This window comes from Penaeus vannamei, chromosome 17 (genome assembly GCF_042767895.1).
Source record: "Penaeus vannamei isolate JL-2024 chromosome 17, ASM4276789v1, whole genome shotgun sequence".
NCBI classification, from domain to species: Eukaryota; Metazoa; Arthropoda; class Malacostraca; order Decapoda; family Penaeidae; genus Penaeus; species Penaeus vannamei.
Window position 1 is genome coordinate 8,799,938 of NC_091565.1, and position 17,500 is coordinate 8,817,437.

The 17,500-nt window shown below is 36.2% G+C and overlaps 1 protein-coding gene across 2 annotated transcripts in view; it reads right to left on the reverse strand.

The window, feature by feature from the left end:
• Positions 1 to 17,500, reverse strand: part of RhoGAPp190 (Rho GTPase-activating protein 190) — a 230,601-nt gene that overhangs the window by 41,004 nt on the left and 172,097 nt on the right. The window contains exons 5-18 of one of the 2 annotated variants that reach the window (XM_070131879.1): positions 16,534 to 16,720; positions 16,223 to 16,338; positions 15,923 to 16,075; positions 14,504 to 14,633; positions 14,018 to 14,141; positions 13,070 to 13,265; positions 12,460 to 12,651; positions 12,172 to 12,293; positions 11,768 to 11,934; positions 11,462 to 11,603; positions 10,293 to 10,500; positions 9,970 to 10,172; positions 4,565 to 4,972; positions 1 to 18 (exon numbers count right to left, since the gene is read on the reverse strand). The exon at positions 1 to 18 is cut by the window's left edge and continues 159 nt beyond it. In XM_070131879.1, the coding sequence (XP_069987980.1) occupies positions 1 to 18; positions 4,565 to 4,972; positions 9,970 to 10,172; positions 10,293 to 10,500; positions 11,462 to 11,603; positions 11,768 to 11,934; positions 12,172 to 12,293; positions 12,460 to 12,651; positions 13,070 to 13,265; positions 14,018 to 14,141; positions 14,504 to 14,633; positions 15,923 to 16,075; positions 16,223 to 16,338; positions 16,534 to 16,720 (2,366 nt within the window). The remainder of the gene's footprint in view (positions 19 to 4,564; positions 4,973 to 9,969; positions 10,173 to 10,292; positions 10,501 to 11,461; positions 11,604 to 11,767; positions 11,935 to 12,171; positions 12,294 to 12,459; positions 12,652 to 13,069; positions 13,266 to 14,017; positions 14,142 to 14,503; positions 14,634 to 15,922; positions 16,076 to 16,222; positions 16,339 to 16,533; positions 16,721 to 17,500) is intronic. The other variant, XM_070131880.1, reaches the window with a different exon arrangement.

The window sequence follows — 17,500 nt, forward strand, 5'->3', positions numbered from 1 at the left end:
GGTACACCTGTAGACCACCTGTGGGACCACCAACCACACACCACCCACATTACTACCTCACCCGCACACATTTGAACAATTACCTTGCTCAAGGACCTTTGTTCACACCCACAGAAACTAGTTTCAGCTGAATTACATTAAATTGGTAACTTGACCAACAGCTTACAGCTAGTTGTACTCTTCCTCTGGGGTGATGAAGGGTTCTTGAAGTTGGAAACTACTGATCAGTGACTCTGGGGGGCAGGCACTCCCTTACTTTTGCAATGAAGATAAAGTATTGACCAAAGGATCATGAGATTCAACTAAAGACAAGGAACACTGTAAAGTAATCCAAGTGAAGCCAAAGGGGTGCAGCACCCCAGGGTTGCAACTTTCCTCTACAAAGTCGCCTTCCAGGCTTGATATACAGGGACGATAATAAGACAAGTCCATAAGCAGATTTCAAAAAGGAAACACTAGAGACTTTCCTCATGTCTATGAGAGGCAAGTTAATCTGTTCTTACAGATGCTACCTCCAAACCCAAGTCTCCTGAGGGGATAGACAACCCTGCCCTAGGAGAGATGACAATCAAGTTTGATTTCTGACATCCATTCCAGAATGCTGACATCTACAAGAGGAGTTCCCATCTGATACAGTCTTATTTGATCTTATCATTTCTTACAAATGATGAACTAACAGACAGAATTGCAGAAGTTTATACTGTAAATAGTGTTTCTATCTTACACCATTAAAGATTCAAAAGTAATAATCATATCCGGGAGCCTGATAGGTACTGACATAAAACAAACCCTGACAATTTCTTCAAAGTTCGTCAAGCATATCATTTGTAAACAAGGAATTCTCTTTGATTTAAAGCACATTTTAAAAATATCTCAAATCAACAAAGATATTTCTATTTGTATATATCTATGCATTACCAATGGCATCTACGGGGATGTACATACCAAATTGTCTTCACATTATTATTGCTAAAATATTCTCAAACACTTTCTGGCTTGCATATCAATTCTCCAAAAGCAAAGAAAAATTAACATACAAAATTATCCCAGCTACACGGTTGAGAGGCTGCAGCATATTCTTAACCCACTGGCACCAGGTACATATACTGTCCATCACAGTTTTGTTTTGTTATTTTCATTTATACACAGATTGGCTTCAAAAGTACTTAGTTAACAAAAAATCAATTTCTAGGCCTATCAGACTTCAATTGTTTGCCCCACCCCTCTTAACTTATTGGAAAAAAAACACATCTATTGGTTTTACCAATATTATAAATGTTTTTATCCTTTTAATCATCATCATCATAATTATCAGATTTTTTAAATCATCATTATTATTGTTATCGGCAATAACAATATTCATAAAAATAAGAACTTTCATTACTAAAACTTCAAAGAATGGGAGAAATAGATGTGGTTAGGTAAGGCTAGCAATTAACTCCTTGATGACTAAGCACTTCTTGAGCCATCTATGTGTAAAGAAAATATATAAAACAACACCTCCTCAGACATAGCATGCATATATGTAAAATTATCATCATCAAAAGGTTAGGCTCTTCAACATATCTTTCATATAAACAAATAAATAAACTGGCCAATACTGTCAGGGCTTGCTTTAACACTTCAAAGGACAATGACCCTCCGTTTGTCAGGCAGTATCTAAAATTCAAATCTTTAGTAAAAATTTGCATGTCCCTTCTTATACTCTTCTGATCCTGGTACCACCATGCTTCTGTCTTTCAAACAAATAAGAATACAAATCCATAATGACTTCATCATAGCAATACATAAAACATTGTTTGCTCAACCAGAACTGTCCAAACAAAGCATTTCTTAGTCCCAACTTCTTTTACTGTTTTGAATCAGTTGAGTCAAGAGGATGCAGGTATGGACTAAAGTTCAGAGGTTCCTCTTTACAGAGTTTCACAGTGTGTGGGACCTAATTCATGTATACTATGGTTTTAGCTGCAAATGAGGAGGAGGCTTACCTATAGGTAAAAATTTGGATTCTGATCTTCAAATCAGCTTTAAATACTTTAAGATCACTACATTTCCCTCCTTTTTAGTAGTATGTCAGCAAATGGTATCACTCTCAAACAAACATGTTATATCAAATACTTGAGACTAATCATCTCTTTGGTTAACTGCCACCTGCCAAATCTATTTTTTGAACCAACAAGAAATAACAAACATCATAACTCCACTACCAACCACGATAATGCCAACTGAAGGTTTACTTATGAGAAGCAAAGGAATTCACCTAAAACACTAAGAACCTTTCATCCTGTGATAAACCATCTAATGTAGCAAGCAGACAATTTACCCATACCAACAAAAAGTAATAACATTAACTTCTGCAGTTCTGCACTCCAGTAAATTCCAACGCAAACAAAACATGAAGACAGTTGAGACATGAACTGTTGGGTATGAACTGAGGTTTTACATAATAATGGGTACTGAGTGATGGAATGGGTTACTCTAATGATGATTGTTTTATGATATGCAAAAATAAAAATAATCATCCTTGAATAATTTTCACCTTACTATATCCATATGCATGAGAGCAGGAACCAAGAACTTAATGAGAAAAAAAAAAGAATGAAAACACTTCTGATCTCAATACCACAACAGCACAAAACCTAAATCACACACCACACTAGAAATTTGAAGTAAATTGTGAGGCTGCAAAGTACCGAAGCTAAGACCAAACAAGGATTTACTTGTTGAGCAAGACAAAAACTCAGTCAAGCTGGCTGCATACCCATTATTACAAGTTTTCAAACCAGAAAGAAAGACAGAAGCATAGAGGGAGGAAGTAAACTGTCTCTCAAGAGGACACCAATCTTCTCCATTCACATTATTTCCATTTCTTCCCTATTCCCAACAGCAAAAAATCATTCTCAGGACGGTCAACTTTTATCAGGCTACATAAACCAGAAGCTTTCTGGCAGCATGTGCATTCTTATTATAGGCAGATCATAGTTGTACAGCAGTCTGGAGTTTCAGCATGGTTGCATCCACCAAAGTAATGAATGATACTTAATGTACCTTCTGTGATGCAAAATTGTCAAAAGGGCAATACACTGACTAAGAAGGGCAGAATCTGCAATCAGGTTAAAATACATACTTTTTTGGCAAAGGGGAACAAAAATGTCTGTTACCTTCATGCAACAGATATTCTTAGTAACAATCTGGGAAAAATTGAGTGTTTAGTTGGTTAGTTTAGGGATACTGAAAATCCTGGAAAAAAGACACCTTAATCTCCTCAAAATCTGAAATAGCTATAAATTATTTTCATTCAAGTCTAGGTTCAATCCCATAAAAATACCAGACTGTTCAAAAATATATGTATCACTTCCAGTCATATAAAAAATATCTATTATCTTTTTATTTTCAAACATCACCTCATAAAATATCAAAAATAAATTGTTATCATACAGAAAAATATCAGCAGATTTTTTTTTCTTTTTTTATGCAAAAAGTTTCCGGCATTTTTTTTATACATATCTATATATGTATATCTACATGTATTTTTACTTAAATATCACTTATCAATCAGATAAAGATAATAATATCATTCCCCCTTAAAATTATGCTATGCCCACACAACATTATAACTAAGTATTTCATAAGAATATATTTACCCTAAAATGCCCAAATAATCAAATGGTCTAGTACTGTTTATGAAATCCAAAATAAAAAGGAACATTTCCAGAACGTGTTCAAACATTTAAGACATAACCTGTGACTATTTAGATCTTCCCAATAACTTCCATCATGATAAAAATAATAAAAACCTATCTTTTAAAAAATCAACTATGCAAAAAAATGGTAGAAAACCAACCATGCAAACATAAAAATTACCATGCATATACAAAGAATGCAAGTACTGTAGAGTACTATCTTAAAAATTATATCTGCTACTCCAGACCATTACAGCCAAAAAATTCATGCAGTTCAAAACATACCAGCCAATCTAAAGTGATCAAAATCCCCATTTAATGGAGCTACCTCAATGGGGACAGACAAACATTGCCCATGATGTCCTGATGTTTTTGCTCTTCACTGCTTTCAACAGAATTCATTAGAAATTCAAAACTTAAGAAAAAGATTGTTTACGCTTTTACAGTACTGTCCCGAAGGGGAAAATTGTAATTTTTCCACAAGGTATCATGAATTCCTTTTGTCATTATACATACCATGAAAATTTCTTACATGTTTGTAGGTAGCTTCCACCAGGATAATAATTAAAATAACCATCCTTCACTACACCACAGAGTTTCATATGTATTCAAGTCATATTCTTTTAAACGAAATTCCTTTTAATAATTCCAGTATACATATCAAAAAGGAATGAATCATTACACTAAACTCACTTTCTACAGTTACACTGCTTTGAGTTATCTAAGATACCTCCTACAGATGTATCTCTAAAATCACACATGCACCAGGGCACAGGTCTATCCCCATAATGTACAGCAGCAAACCAAAATAACTGTTTTATAGTGACAAGCCAAAATAATAAAGTGTGCCATAGTGTAAGAGAGCAAAAGAGGATATTCACCCCTGTCCACACGTTCTCGTATCATGAGGTAGTCTCGGTCAGAGGCCCCATGGTCTAGCGTCAAACTCTCTGCCTTAAAGAACTGGTGTCTAGGGGCGGGCTGGGGTTTATTCATGTCATGGGGTAAGGTGCGTGGAGCAAAAGAATATGGGGGAGGGGGACGGTCACGCTGGGATGGGGATGCAGCCCCATCCCGTTGGTTGTACTGTCCCCCACTCCCACCGTCGAAGGAGTGGTCACGTGTGACATAACTATAGGGTGGTGGAGATGCCGAAGGAGGTAGGGGTGGGTATGGTGGCAAGGGGGGGTACGTGGGCTCCAGGTCAGAGGGTTGGGTGGAAACCTTGGAGCGGGAAGACACAGTTGTGGGCAGAGATTCTGTGCTCGGATATGATTGACGGAATAATTCTGTAACGAAGAAGAAACCTAGCATTTGCATTTGTGTGTGAGGACACATCATTGGACAACTCTGACTGCTATCAATTACTGTCTCATCATATTACATTACTACACAACACTCAATCTGAAAAATAAATCACATAAAAGAATGTTAAGTTGTGGTGTACAATGATTAGTTGCTGACCAGTGACATTCAGATGATACACCCCCCTATTTTCATAAATCTATGCAACAAATATACCATGTGCTTTCTGACTCATGCAAACCAGAAGCAATAGTCTAAAAGTGCAACATATTCAGCAATATTCTTCTTTGAGTATACACTGTAGAACTATCATCAAATGCAAACCTTTTATTATACATTAAAAATCATCAGTGACTTGTAACTTGGTGCTTAAAGTATTCAGTGATATTTCCTTATCATTCAAGTTTCATTTATAACTTTTCTATTGATCCCACTTCAACTTCATGTAAAGTGAATATATGGATGTGTTTATTTTATTTCACTTGCTTCTTACTCACGCTACTACATCCTTTGATGTATTTTCTTCCTGGAAGTCTTTTCACTCTGATCTACAGAGACAATATTTCATACAAACTTATGTTGTATCATACTCCAAAAGCCATATATACAATGTCATACATATTTTTAGGTGTTCAACAAAGTGTTTCAAATATCTAAGAACATTAAACAGCTCTCGTGTGATTGATTTACAGAATGAGGCTACAGCACAATTGTTACAGGAATCAGTATTGGTGTTTCTACATGCACAGGTCCTGTTACAAATTTTAGAACACTTAAAATCTAAGATGTCTAATGATCCAAGACAGCTCACACGTTTTAAGGTTTTGTTGTCATTCTATTGGCTGCCTGCTGCTGGTCTCTGTCACCCAGTGCAAATGAAATGGTCTTGTGCAATAAGTCACCTGAATCAAGTCAAACCAAATGTGAGTCTTGCTTGGTCATATCATAACTAAAAATAAAAGAATGGGTAAGCTTAGTCATTAACTCTAGAACTATCTGAGAGTTGCTCAAAAGCCATGCTTATTTAAGTTTCTGGACTAATGTTTCTAAGACTTGTTCATCTACAATTTGTGATTATCTGAATTCCAGGAATGCAAATCCTATAGTAAACAAACCATAGTATGGTGGATGGTTAAATGTGATAATCAACCATTTTAACAGTTACATCAGTTTCTGGGCACATGGCTGTCCTTTATGAGGGAAATTACTTTCTATTTAAAACAATTAATGTAAAACATTTATCTTACATTACAGATTACAATGTCTAAGTTTATGAAAATTACAGAATAGTAGTCTGTTTAAACATCTAATGCTAGTGTTTTCACATCAAAGATAAATCAATCACTACCACAGCACATTGCACACTACCCAGTGAATAGAAAAAGAAATAATTATTGTAAACTATTGCTCACTCTTTATGAACTTGTTTCCTATATTTATATCCATGTTCCAGAACCTGCATTAGAATACACTAATATCAATATGAGTGAGCTTATAAAGATTAAACAAATCTTTTTATATAAATATATAAAACAACTCTTAATATATACCAAGTGATTGAAGGTATCATACATCCACTAAACAGGAATGACACTGTTAATCGATAGTAACATTTCCTCAAATATTCATAATCTGAATCCAAAGTCAAGGAAAATGTTCTTTGTTCCTGTAACTATCAATATTACCATAGTAACATCATCATGGCTATAGCCACAATGAGGAAACATCCCTGCTGTTAAATTTTGCTGAATTACCAGACAGCAAATGACTAATTTACTGATTTTTCACAAACTATTATTTGGTTTTATATATGTAGAAATATATATCAATTGGAGAGCTAAATCCAAAATTAATTTAGAAAATGGAAACTAGACAATCACTCTAAAGCAGACAATCATATGTAAGGAAAATTAATGGCACTAGCAGGAGTGGAGCCCGGCACAATAAATTAAGCTTTAAGATATAAACAATCAAAACAGCCATGCTATAAGCTAGTGTCCAGCAACAATGATCAAACAATCAGCCAACAGCAATGTTGCAAGAAAAATATAAAGCTCATATTCATTACCTAAACCTACTACTTATGATCCCAAGCAGAAAAGATTGAAATATATATATGTATATATAAAATGCTATCTACAACACATTCCTTCCTGACAAAATGACAAACAATTTTTCATAGAAGCAACTCAAATACATACACAAAATCAATACACTTTTCACTAGTTAAAAATATATATAAAAAAATAAAAACAAACATTGTAAATAACATCACTAGCTATACAGATCCTATCCGTAAAATGCCATAGCATCTTGTCTCCCTTATTCTTCATTTTTCCCTGGCCCTTGTGTAAAGATAAAAGTGTCCTGATAGCTCCACCTTCTTTGTTCAGTTAAATAGAAAATGCTTGCCATCTTTACATCTTTACAGCCTAGCCCCTATCCGATGCTAATGAAGTTTGTCCAGTAGCACTGCTTTTCTGTATCTTTGTACATACAAAAAATTATCGAATGTTGGTTTGTTTACAGTTGTTCAAGGAGAGATCAAGTACCAAGATGAAACAGAGAGTAGTATCTGCTCTGAAAACATATTTGAGGAAGAAGTAGGTCTGCCATTGGGAAACTTGATCAAATAAAAAAAAAATCTATTTGAGAACTTAAAGATTTATGAAATAAAGTTGATGGAGAATAAGGTAACCAAAACTTATTAACTGGTCCAAAGGAAAAATAATGAAGATAAAACATAAAATAATTAAGTCAAATGAAATGAAATGCAATATAACATACTACATATCCATGTGATAATGAATGGTATAAATGTTTATACTATTTAGATAATATATATTTGTCAGCTTGGTTCACTGTAATCTTAAGGCTATGTTCCTGACATAAAATGATTTACCAATGCCAAAAATTAAAGTATTAACTTTACATAGGCAACAATTACAGATTACAAAATAAGTTCTATTTCCTGAGAATATGCTTTTGTATCAAGAGTGACACTTTTTCTGTACATGTATCAAAAATGACAGTTTTCCTGTACATACTCATAGAAGCAGAAAAGAAAATTAGTGAAGAATCAGCAATAATCTAAATACAGAAATTATTAATATAAAAATAATGTTGATATATCTTTAATTCTGCAAAGGATCTTGCAACAGGACCTAATTTATAAATTTGAGATTCTCGGAAAATATCAAGCACAAGTTCTAAATGAAGGCCCATACATTCTTTGCCTATATTCATCAAATTCATGAAACTATAAACTACATTTACTGCTTTTATAACTTGCATAGATGTTCCCCTATACAAGAGAACAAATCATTTCACATAATTTCTCACCTGCATTGAAAATCTATGTAATCATTTAAACACATACATACACTTATTACCTGGCACTTTTTTATAAGATGAATTATTTATCTGTCTGAGAAGTACTTCTAAGTTAAAAAGACATGAATATTTCATTATGCTATGGTAGTCTCAGATAAAGAAAAAAATGAATTAATAAAGAAAAATAATCTAAAAATAATAACAAATTTTAAAAAGGAGAAAGTATGGGAAGACGACCACATGTACTGTAAAGTTAATTATGAATATGAACAAAATGGAGCAAAAAGCAGGCAGAAGTATTTAGGGGAAAAGAAAATAAAGAAAGCTTGTAACTCATTAACAAGGTACAAACATGATATTGTCAAAACAATGCTTCAGGGAAAAAATAATCTGAAATCGTATTACTTGTACATAAAGCAACAAGACCTTGTAGTTTCAGAATATGTGAAAGAGAGAGAAGACTTGTACTGAAGTGAAACAAACTTGTATGTAGGAGAAGTAAAAACTGGTTTTGCTTTCCTCTATGTTAGGTGAGGAATTTTAAATAAAAATATAAAAGTAAAAACATACATATTTGCACATACATCCAACACACTCAGCAAAAGCACATACTCATTTGCACTTACATCTATACAATTGAAAACACACAATTAACACTTCTGTACATTCATAAACATAAAGAAATACTCCACCAGACAGAAAAATAAAGGAAGACTAAGATACACTGAGGATGAGAGAGAAAGAGAAAGAGACAAAGTAACAAAGATGAAAACACCCACACTTGCATATAACTATGAACACATACACACAATGCACAAACACACACACATACATAGTCACATTCACACATACAATCACATTTACATATAAGAAAGAAAAAGGAGTGGGGAAAAAACTGCATAAACCTGTTTACACATACACGACAGTCAAAAATATATGTAAAATCATAAGCAGTTTACAGCACTAAATATTTAAATAAACAAATGGACATTTATGTGAGCCATCTATTCAATAAGCACTCTAATAATACGGAACAAATAGAAAATTATTCTTCACTCACTGGCTGCTTACTGTTTCACCTCGATCACTGTAAGATCTCAGAAAGCTTTTTAGTCTATCTATGTACACAGACTCTTTTGAGGTACCTACTGTATGACAATTGCATAGTCACATCTATCACTCCTCTATCCTTCTATCATTCTATAAAAAGGGAGGGGAAAAATGCCAATTACCTCTATTCTTTTCCTATATAAAATGTACATGACGATACACCTGCTTGCTTGTAAGAGTACGAACACAAAGCACATTACACACCAAGTTCCTGAAAACAATCTTTTTTCTTTCTTTCTTTTTTAACCTGAAAGCATACAAAAAAAACACAAAGCCCCTATTTTCATCCATTATTCAAAAATTTTAAAGGCAAGTAAAGAAAATGAGTAAAATGAATATATATATATATAAAATAGCTATTAAAAGCCAATGCAACCTGAAAATTCACAACATATTGCCTGTTGCTCTTTTATATGAAAAAAAAGTAAAATAAAAATAATGACATGGCAGCTCCTCCTTTTTTGACAACCACACACAAACATTCTATAAAATTCTTAATAGGGGGAAACAAAATGGTGTGAAGTACTGAAAATCTTACCTTGCTGAAATCTCTGATGCTTCTTCAGTTGCGAGGGTTTCATGAGGTGCTCCTCTTCGTCGTTATCAATGTGAGAGTAGATGTCCGAGTCGTCCGAAGGTGTGAGAGGCTGGTCATCTGGGAATACTGGTGATAGAGGCTCATCCAGGTCATCCCCTAAAGAAACATCTGTTGGCACGGTCTCGTAGATCTCTGAACTGCTCCTATAACAACACGGAAAATTAACCTGATAATGGGTAAAAAAACAATGAAAAAAATAATAACAATATGACAACTTCAAATGCTCAGTCTCTCCCAAGAACAATAACCCAAACGTAACGCACTCGACCCACCCTTCCGCAGACTGGGATCTGGGCGGGAGGCTTCGTCTTGGTGGTGGCAACGTGATGCTCCTGTGGTGGTGATGGGGGGGACGCTCCAGCGTGCCTTCCCCAGAGTCATCAAGGCCAGAGGGATCCTCCATGTTGAAGGCCTGCTCAATTTCTGGTTTCTTGTCCCACACCTCCTTAAAGAATGGCGTGTAGAAAGCAGCTGCGCAGAGAGGAAGTAAAATTTTGTGAATTAACATCTAAAGCAAAATATTCTATTGGGATTTTTCTTTTATCATTGTTAACTCATTGGATCCAGGTGACATGACCATCAAGTCAAGAAAAAATGTGGCAGGGTGCCACGTGACAGGAATATGCCATCATGGAAAAATTGGGCAGAGGGCCAAAGTGATGGGAATGTCCTGTCATAAAAAATTCAGCTGAGGGCCAAGATGAAGGGAATGATTCTCCATAAATGCACAAAGCTCTTAGAGGAAGATTAGACTCAGTGGGCATTTAGGCATTCACTGGTAAACAAGAGTGGAATGTAATATCTACAATCCATGGCTGGAAGAGTGTCAGCTCTCGAGAGGACACTGTCTCTATTCTCTATTCCTGCTCATCATGATTGGCAGAGCAGGCTGTGTTAGAAAACTGAATGATGATACAAATAATACAATATTACTTATTGTTATGGATACTACTCAAGAGTTGTAGACTACCTGGAGAAATAAATAAGTCTAATGAAAACAGTATATCATAACCTTATTGCAGCATAACAAATAACATGGACAAATATAGACTTGGAAAATGGCAAAAAAAAAAAAAAAATGTAAAGTGGGGGAAAGGAGTCATTATACTACACACAAGTGTTCTTGAGGTCTGGGCTTACAAACCATCCCCTAGAGGGTTGCCACTAACATAAGCCTAATGCTCAATTTTGGTCGAAATGTAAGCAGAAAGGCACCTGGATCAAATGGGATAATGTGTGTTTTTTGTGAACTGACAAACACAAATATCTTATTTACCATTCTTACCGAGAAATTATTTTTACATGAATCCTTATTCTAAAAAATAAATAGGCTTTAATCTTTAAAGGCATACGCCCTAACTTGAAACATAATGCTCAAAATGATGACCAAAAACTCAATGTTATCTATAATTACTCAAATACAAATACTTACTCTTTTGCTGACAAGTTGCAGTTGATGTCATAAAATGTGCCTGTAGTCTGTCAGCTATGGCATTACCCTCAGTAATCAGTTGTTGTGAAATATCAGATCCAAAAAATGCAGAAGCACTGCTCGTGTCCGTCATTGCCAGAATCTAGAGTGTGAAAAAAGTTAGCATATTTTTTTTTTTTTTTGGTGAACAAATTTTAAAACATTATATATAAATGTATATATTACTTGAGTCAAAAAGGCCATTCCTGGTAATGCAAACAACAAAACTAAGAAATTAAATTTTCACCAGTAGAAAACTGCCTGTACCTGGATAGGAAGATTGGGAATGTTTGCAGAAAATGCCCTGAGTGTAGCTAGTGAAGCCTTGCGCTTGGTGGAGTACACAAGGATGAAACCATGTACCAACTCTTCCCGGAAAGCATTGGCACCATGGTAGGAGGACACTATTACCTCCACACGTCGCTTGCAGTCATCTGTCAAAGCATGTTCATTTGGGTACTCATTTATCAGTGACAGTAAGAATGTAACAATTCTCATCTTTACACCTGTTCTGAAAAGCTATATATTCAGGCCTACCTTTAAAGGCTATCTGGCAATAAACAACCAAACTTTGACAAATGGAAACTTCAAGGGTAAGAAACATCTAATTAAAGAAAAAAACTTTTTCAAGTGATCAAATACACAAAGGATAAAATCCATAAATCACTTACCTAGGAATGTTTGTAGGGAGATGGATTGTTCACCAGTTACAATACACCACTGGTGACTTAGTAGTGGGCTCAACACATTCTCCACTGAGTAAGGGTCTCCACATAACATGCACATTATGATTCTGTAAATGATATCCATTAATATCTAGAATAAATCCCAATCTGTATATTCATTCAATATATATATTAATGCATTATATATATTCAATGTGTTTATGGTGAGTAGTAACACTTTATATATTCATCAAGGAAGATAAACTTCATTTCTTGATAAAAGTTATTTCTCACCTGATATCTGGCTGTGAATCTCTGGGTAATGTTGCAGAATTGAAGATATTGAGAGAGTGATTGCGATGCTGTATGCTGGTGATTAAGGAGCGCAGCGCCTTCGTGACCAAACTGCTGTCGAACCTCCGCCCTTCGCCGCCCCCAACACTCAGACCAACGTCCAGGAAAGTGCATTGCAAGCTGCCAGGGGGACTGTGTTTTAGGATAGCATTAGGGTTAGCCATTTAGTTCACATATATCTGAAGTCGGTTAAGAAAAACTTCAGCAATTAGCATTCTAGTAAGCTGATTTGACATTCATTGCACAAATTGGGCATACACAAGAATTCACTTTAAAGCTCAAATTATTACACAATGCAACATAAAACTAAGATGCACAGACATAAAGCTAGAACACTATCAGCAAAATTCAAAATTATGTATCTAAAGCTAGCAGACATTCACAGACATCTAATCTCTTCTATGTGATATCCATATCTTCATCATCATCATGAACATTATCATGAACATTATCATGAACATTATCACTAACAACATTATCATCATCATTATCATTAATACAAACATTGGCACCAGACAACAATGGGACACAAAATCTAACATGTTCTCACCTGTCAGCCAACTTTGCTCCCTCGTCATGCAGGTGCTGTGCTGCATTGTGGTCCAGGTCCGGGTCAGGAGCAAATAGGACGGTGATGGGAGGGGTTGGAGTGGATTCCTCACTTTCCAGTTGCGTTAAGAGTGACTTTTCTAATGATTCTCTAACATATTCCAATGATGCCTCATTACTGTATGCACATACAACACCTGCAGACAATACAAACTGAATGAAAAAACTTGTTTCATGAAATAGTACAATATATTTCCAGCTATATCAAAGGTGTAATAAAGCAAGGAACATTGTGTTAATGATAGCAATGGCACCCATACAGCTCCTGTGTGTTTCCCTCTCCTCTGCAGAGTATATATGAGAATTCTATTTACATAAAAGCAGATATACTAATATATATACCATCTGTGATGATCCATAGACAGTGCAGAAAGCAACAATAAAAGGGAAATACCAACTTTTTAGAATAATCTATTTCAATGATTTACACTAAGCCACAAAACAGAATCTTATCTTCTAGCATTTGCACTATCTGCTGTGACTAAGCATGGTATCCTAGTACAGCATCAGATTCCAGTAGGTCAGGGTTTTATAACACATCAAGGATGTCTAAAATATACCATCATTCTCAAGCAGGACTGAAATCTTTAAAGACAGCAATATTTTTTTTTTCTTTTATGAACAGAATATAGTTCCTAAAAACTGGTCATACAAATTGGTAACTCAATTGTCTTTAAGAAAAATCTTAGTATGTTCTTCCCTTTAAAAATAAGAGAATGAATGATTAAACCATGTTGTATTTCAATCTCCTGGAGTTCCTATGTAAAATGATTTTCTTTCTTCCTTTCAAGAGGGAAGTGAGCAACCTTTAGTGTAAAGAAGAGTCCATCAAGCAAAGGACTTCTCAATTTACACGTTGCAACAAAATTACAGTAAAGGTAGCACTTACCATGTGGAGAGAATTCTGGGGTCTTGAAGGAGTTTTGTGGCAGTGAAACATCCCCATCTATGCTGCGGTAGTCTAAGGAGAAGATCTGATTGTCGAGTTCAAATTCATCATCTTCACAAACAGACTGCAAACCAGAGGCAAAAATAGTAAAATGTATTTACTTATATCTTTAGCATCCTTCTCCTTCAGTTGGAGGCAAACCCACTCACATGCAAACACACATGTACATGCTTGCATGCAAGCATGCATACATCTTTTTTCTCTCTATTCTTTCTTTCCGTATTAATCATCACCTAGTTTTAAAATTTAGCTCAAACAGTAACAAACTTTGGCAACAGTATCACTGTAAACATGAAAATACATCTCTCCAGCAAATAAAAAATGTGGACAAAAAAGGATCATTATCAAACATTTCACTTAAATGAAAGTACAGGAATTCCATTATCATTGGATCTAATAATCGGGTTGAGCAGGACAGTCACTGACCCGAATAACATTCTGAAGATCTTCTGCTAGGCCGTGGTTGCCAAGAAGAACCAAATTCACTTGAGAATCCATACGTACGCCATAATCTAGATTCTTCCCACTCCATGTACCTGAACCTGGACGACTGTTACTGGAATCAAAGAAGAGGGAATGCCATAAAATAACACAATTATTAATGCTAGTGAGAAAAAGAAAAAGGTGTAACAACTCAGTGTAATTCAAAAAGGGACGATGAGGAAGAGGAAGAGGAAGAGGAAGAGGAAGAGGAAGAGGAAGAGGGAGGAGGAGAAGGAGGAGGAGAAGGAGGTGTAACAACTCAGTGTAATTCAAAAGGGGACAATGAGGAAGAGGAAGAGGAAGAGAAGGAGGAAGGAGGAAGAGGAAGGAGAAGGAGGAGGAGGAGGAAAAGGAGGGTGAAGAGGAGGAAGAGGAGGAAGAGCAGGAGGAGGAGGAGGAGGAGGAAGAGGAGGAGGAGGAGGAGGAGGAGGAGGAGGAGGAGGGGGAGGCAGAGGGGGGGAGGCATAGGGGGGACGAGGAGGAGGAGGCATAGAGGGGGAGGAGGAGGAGGGGGCAGAGGGGGGGGGAGGAGGAGGAGGAGGCAGAGGGGGGGAGGAGGAAGAGGAGGAGAGAAAGAGGGAAGGGAGGAGGAGGAGAGAAAGAGGGAGGAGGAGGAGAGAAAGAAGGAGGAGGAGGAGGAGGAGGAGAAGGGTGAGGGTAGGGATGAGTATGTGGAGGAGCAATAGGAAGAAGAAGAAGATGAAGAATAAAAAGAAGATGAAGAAGACAAAGACGAAGAGGAGGAGGAGGAGAAGGAGGAGGAAGAGGAAGAAGAGGAGGAGCAGGAGGAAGAGAAGGAGGAGGATGAGCAAGAGGAAGAGGAGGAGGAGGAGGAGGAAGAGGAGGAGGAGGAGGAGGAAGAGAATGAGGAGGAGGAGGAGCACAAGGAGGAGGAGGAGGGGGAGGAGGAGGAGGAGGAGGAGGAGGAGAACAAGGAGGAGGAGGAGGAGGAGGAGGAGGAGGAGGAGGAGGAGGAGGAGGAGACAGAGGAGGAGGAGGAGGAGACAGAGGAGGAGGAGGAGGAGGAGGAGGAAGAGGAGGAGGAGGAGGAGGAGGAGGAGGAGGAGGAGGAGGAGAAGGAGAAAGAGGAAGAGGAGAGGAGGAGGAGAGGAGAGGAGGAGGAGAGGAGAAGGAGGAGGAGAGGAGAAGGAGGAGGAGAGGAAGAGGAAGGAGGATAAAACAAATAGCAGCAGCTGCAAAAATGGAAGAAAAAAGCTTAAGCAAAGTAGGCAAGAGATGCATAAACAGATGCAACAGAAAAAAGAAGAAGCAGAAGCAGAAGCAAATGAAGATAAAAAAGAAGTACAAGGACAAGAAAAAAGACGAGAAGTTAAAGGAGAGAAATGCATCATCTCAGAATACCTGGCTGCTTTGTTGGCAATAATCTTCTCAATCAGGCAGTCCATACAGTTCGGGAAGGATGGACAGTGTTCCTTTTTCGGACAATGGACAAAACCTAGGTGTTGGAGTAGCAGTAAAGTTCTCTCACTCTCTAACCTGTCTAAAGCTTTGTATCTGAAAAACAAGAAAACACAAAGAGAAACATTAACTGACCCTAAAAATAATCAGTAAATTAATCAGTTAATCAAAGTCATATGAAAATTACAAAGCTCTTACACAAGCAACTATGTAAAATAAATACCAAAAGGGACAAAAGTATACCTGCTGTCTTCTTGTAACGTTTGAGTAATTTCACGAATGTCTTCTTGAGTAATAGTGCCCGTAGGTGCAAGACTCTTCACATGGTAAAAAAGTTCAGCCTGCTCTAATAACAACTCCTGAAAAGGCAATAAAATAATCTTGAGGACTTTCCAAGCACCACCAGGTTAATAACAAACCTTACTATGGCAAAGGGAGAAAATTTCTGCCTCTTGAAGCATATTCAAAGGAGAAAGTAATACTAATAAGGTGATATAAAACTCTAATAATAACTCTTAAAGTGAGTGGAAAAAACAAAACCAGACAACACTTACATGGAAATTTTGTCTTGCTTTTTCAGTAATGTCCTTTTGGTGTTGTTCATAAATAAATTGTCTATCATGTTCTGATAGGGAGTCAAAGCTTTCTCTACCCATAAACAGGACACGCACTTCATCAAGCCTCTTGCCTGGAGTAACATATCCAGTCTCCATAAGAAGAATCTTGAATTTGTCTCGCATCCTATAGGAGTAGATTAATTCATGTTATATACTTAGGGCCTATCTTTGGACAAAGACCACCATTTGAAATACATTACAAAAATAACACAAAAATGAAACTAAGAGAATCATCAAAATCAAATAAACAGTCTATCAACACTAAACATTACAGCCGAAGCACTTCCCATAATATATGTTTACCTAAACTTCTTTTGAATAGCAATAACCCTCTAACAAACTTACCAAAAGATCTGTATCAACAAAACCATCAATTACTTTAACAATCTACTTCGTACTTTTGGCTACTGTATCTTTTAAAGATACATTTGTTTACCAAATTGAATTAGTAATCTATCACCAATTATGTTCAGACACCCACAATTAAAAAACACTACTTTTGCACTTCTGTGTTTCTGTTTCACAAAAGAAAATGACAAATCACTGTAACCTTTTCTACATAATCTTGTTTCATACTGTAGAAGAACTACCCTGCCAAATCAGTTTTAGACTATAATTGTGATTCCATTGTTTTTGAAAATGGAAACAAAATAACAATATTTTGTGGACATATTGCCTGCATCTGTCCTTCAAATGTCAATGGCAATTTACTATTTTGTTCTTAATGTCTACAGTCAATCATTACTTCCTACCATATATCCATGAAATAATCACTATGCAAATTTAACAATACTGTAAAAATCACAAAATCTAGCAATTTAAAAACTAGAATTCAGCAAAAATATAAAACATCTTAGAGCTAAGTAAGCAAAAGAAAAACAATTTTCACATGATATCAAAATAT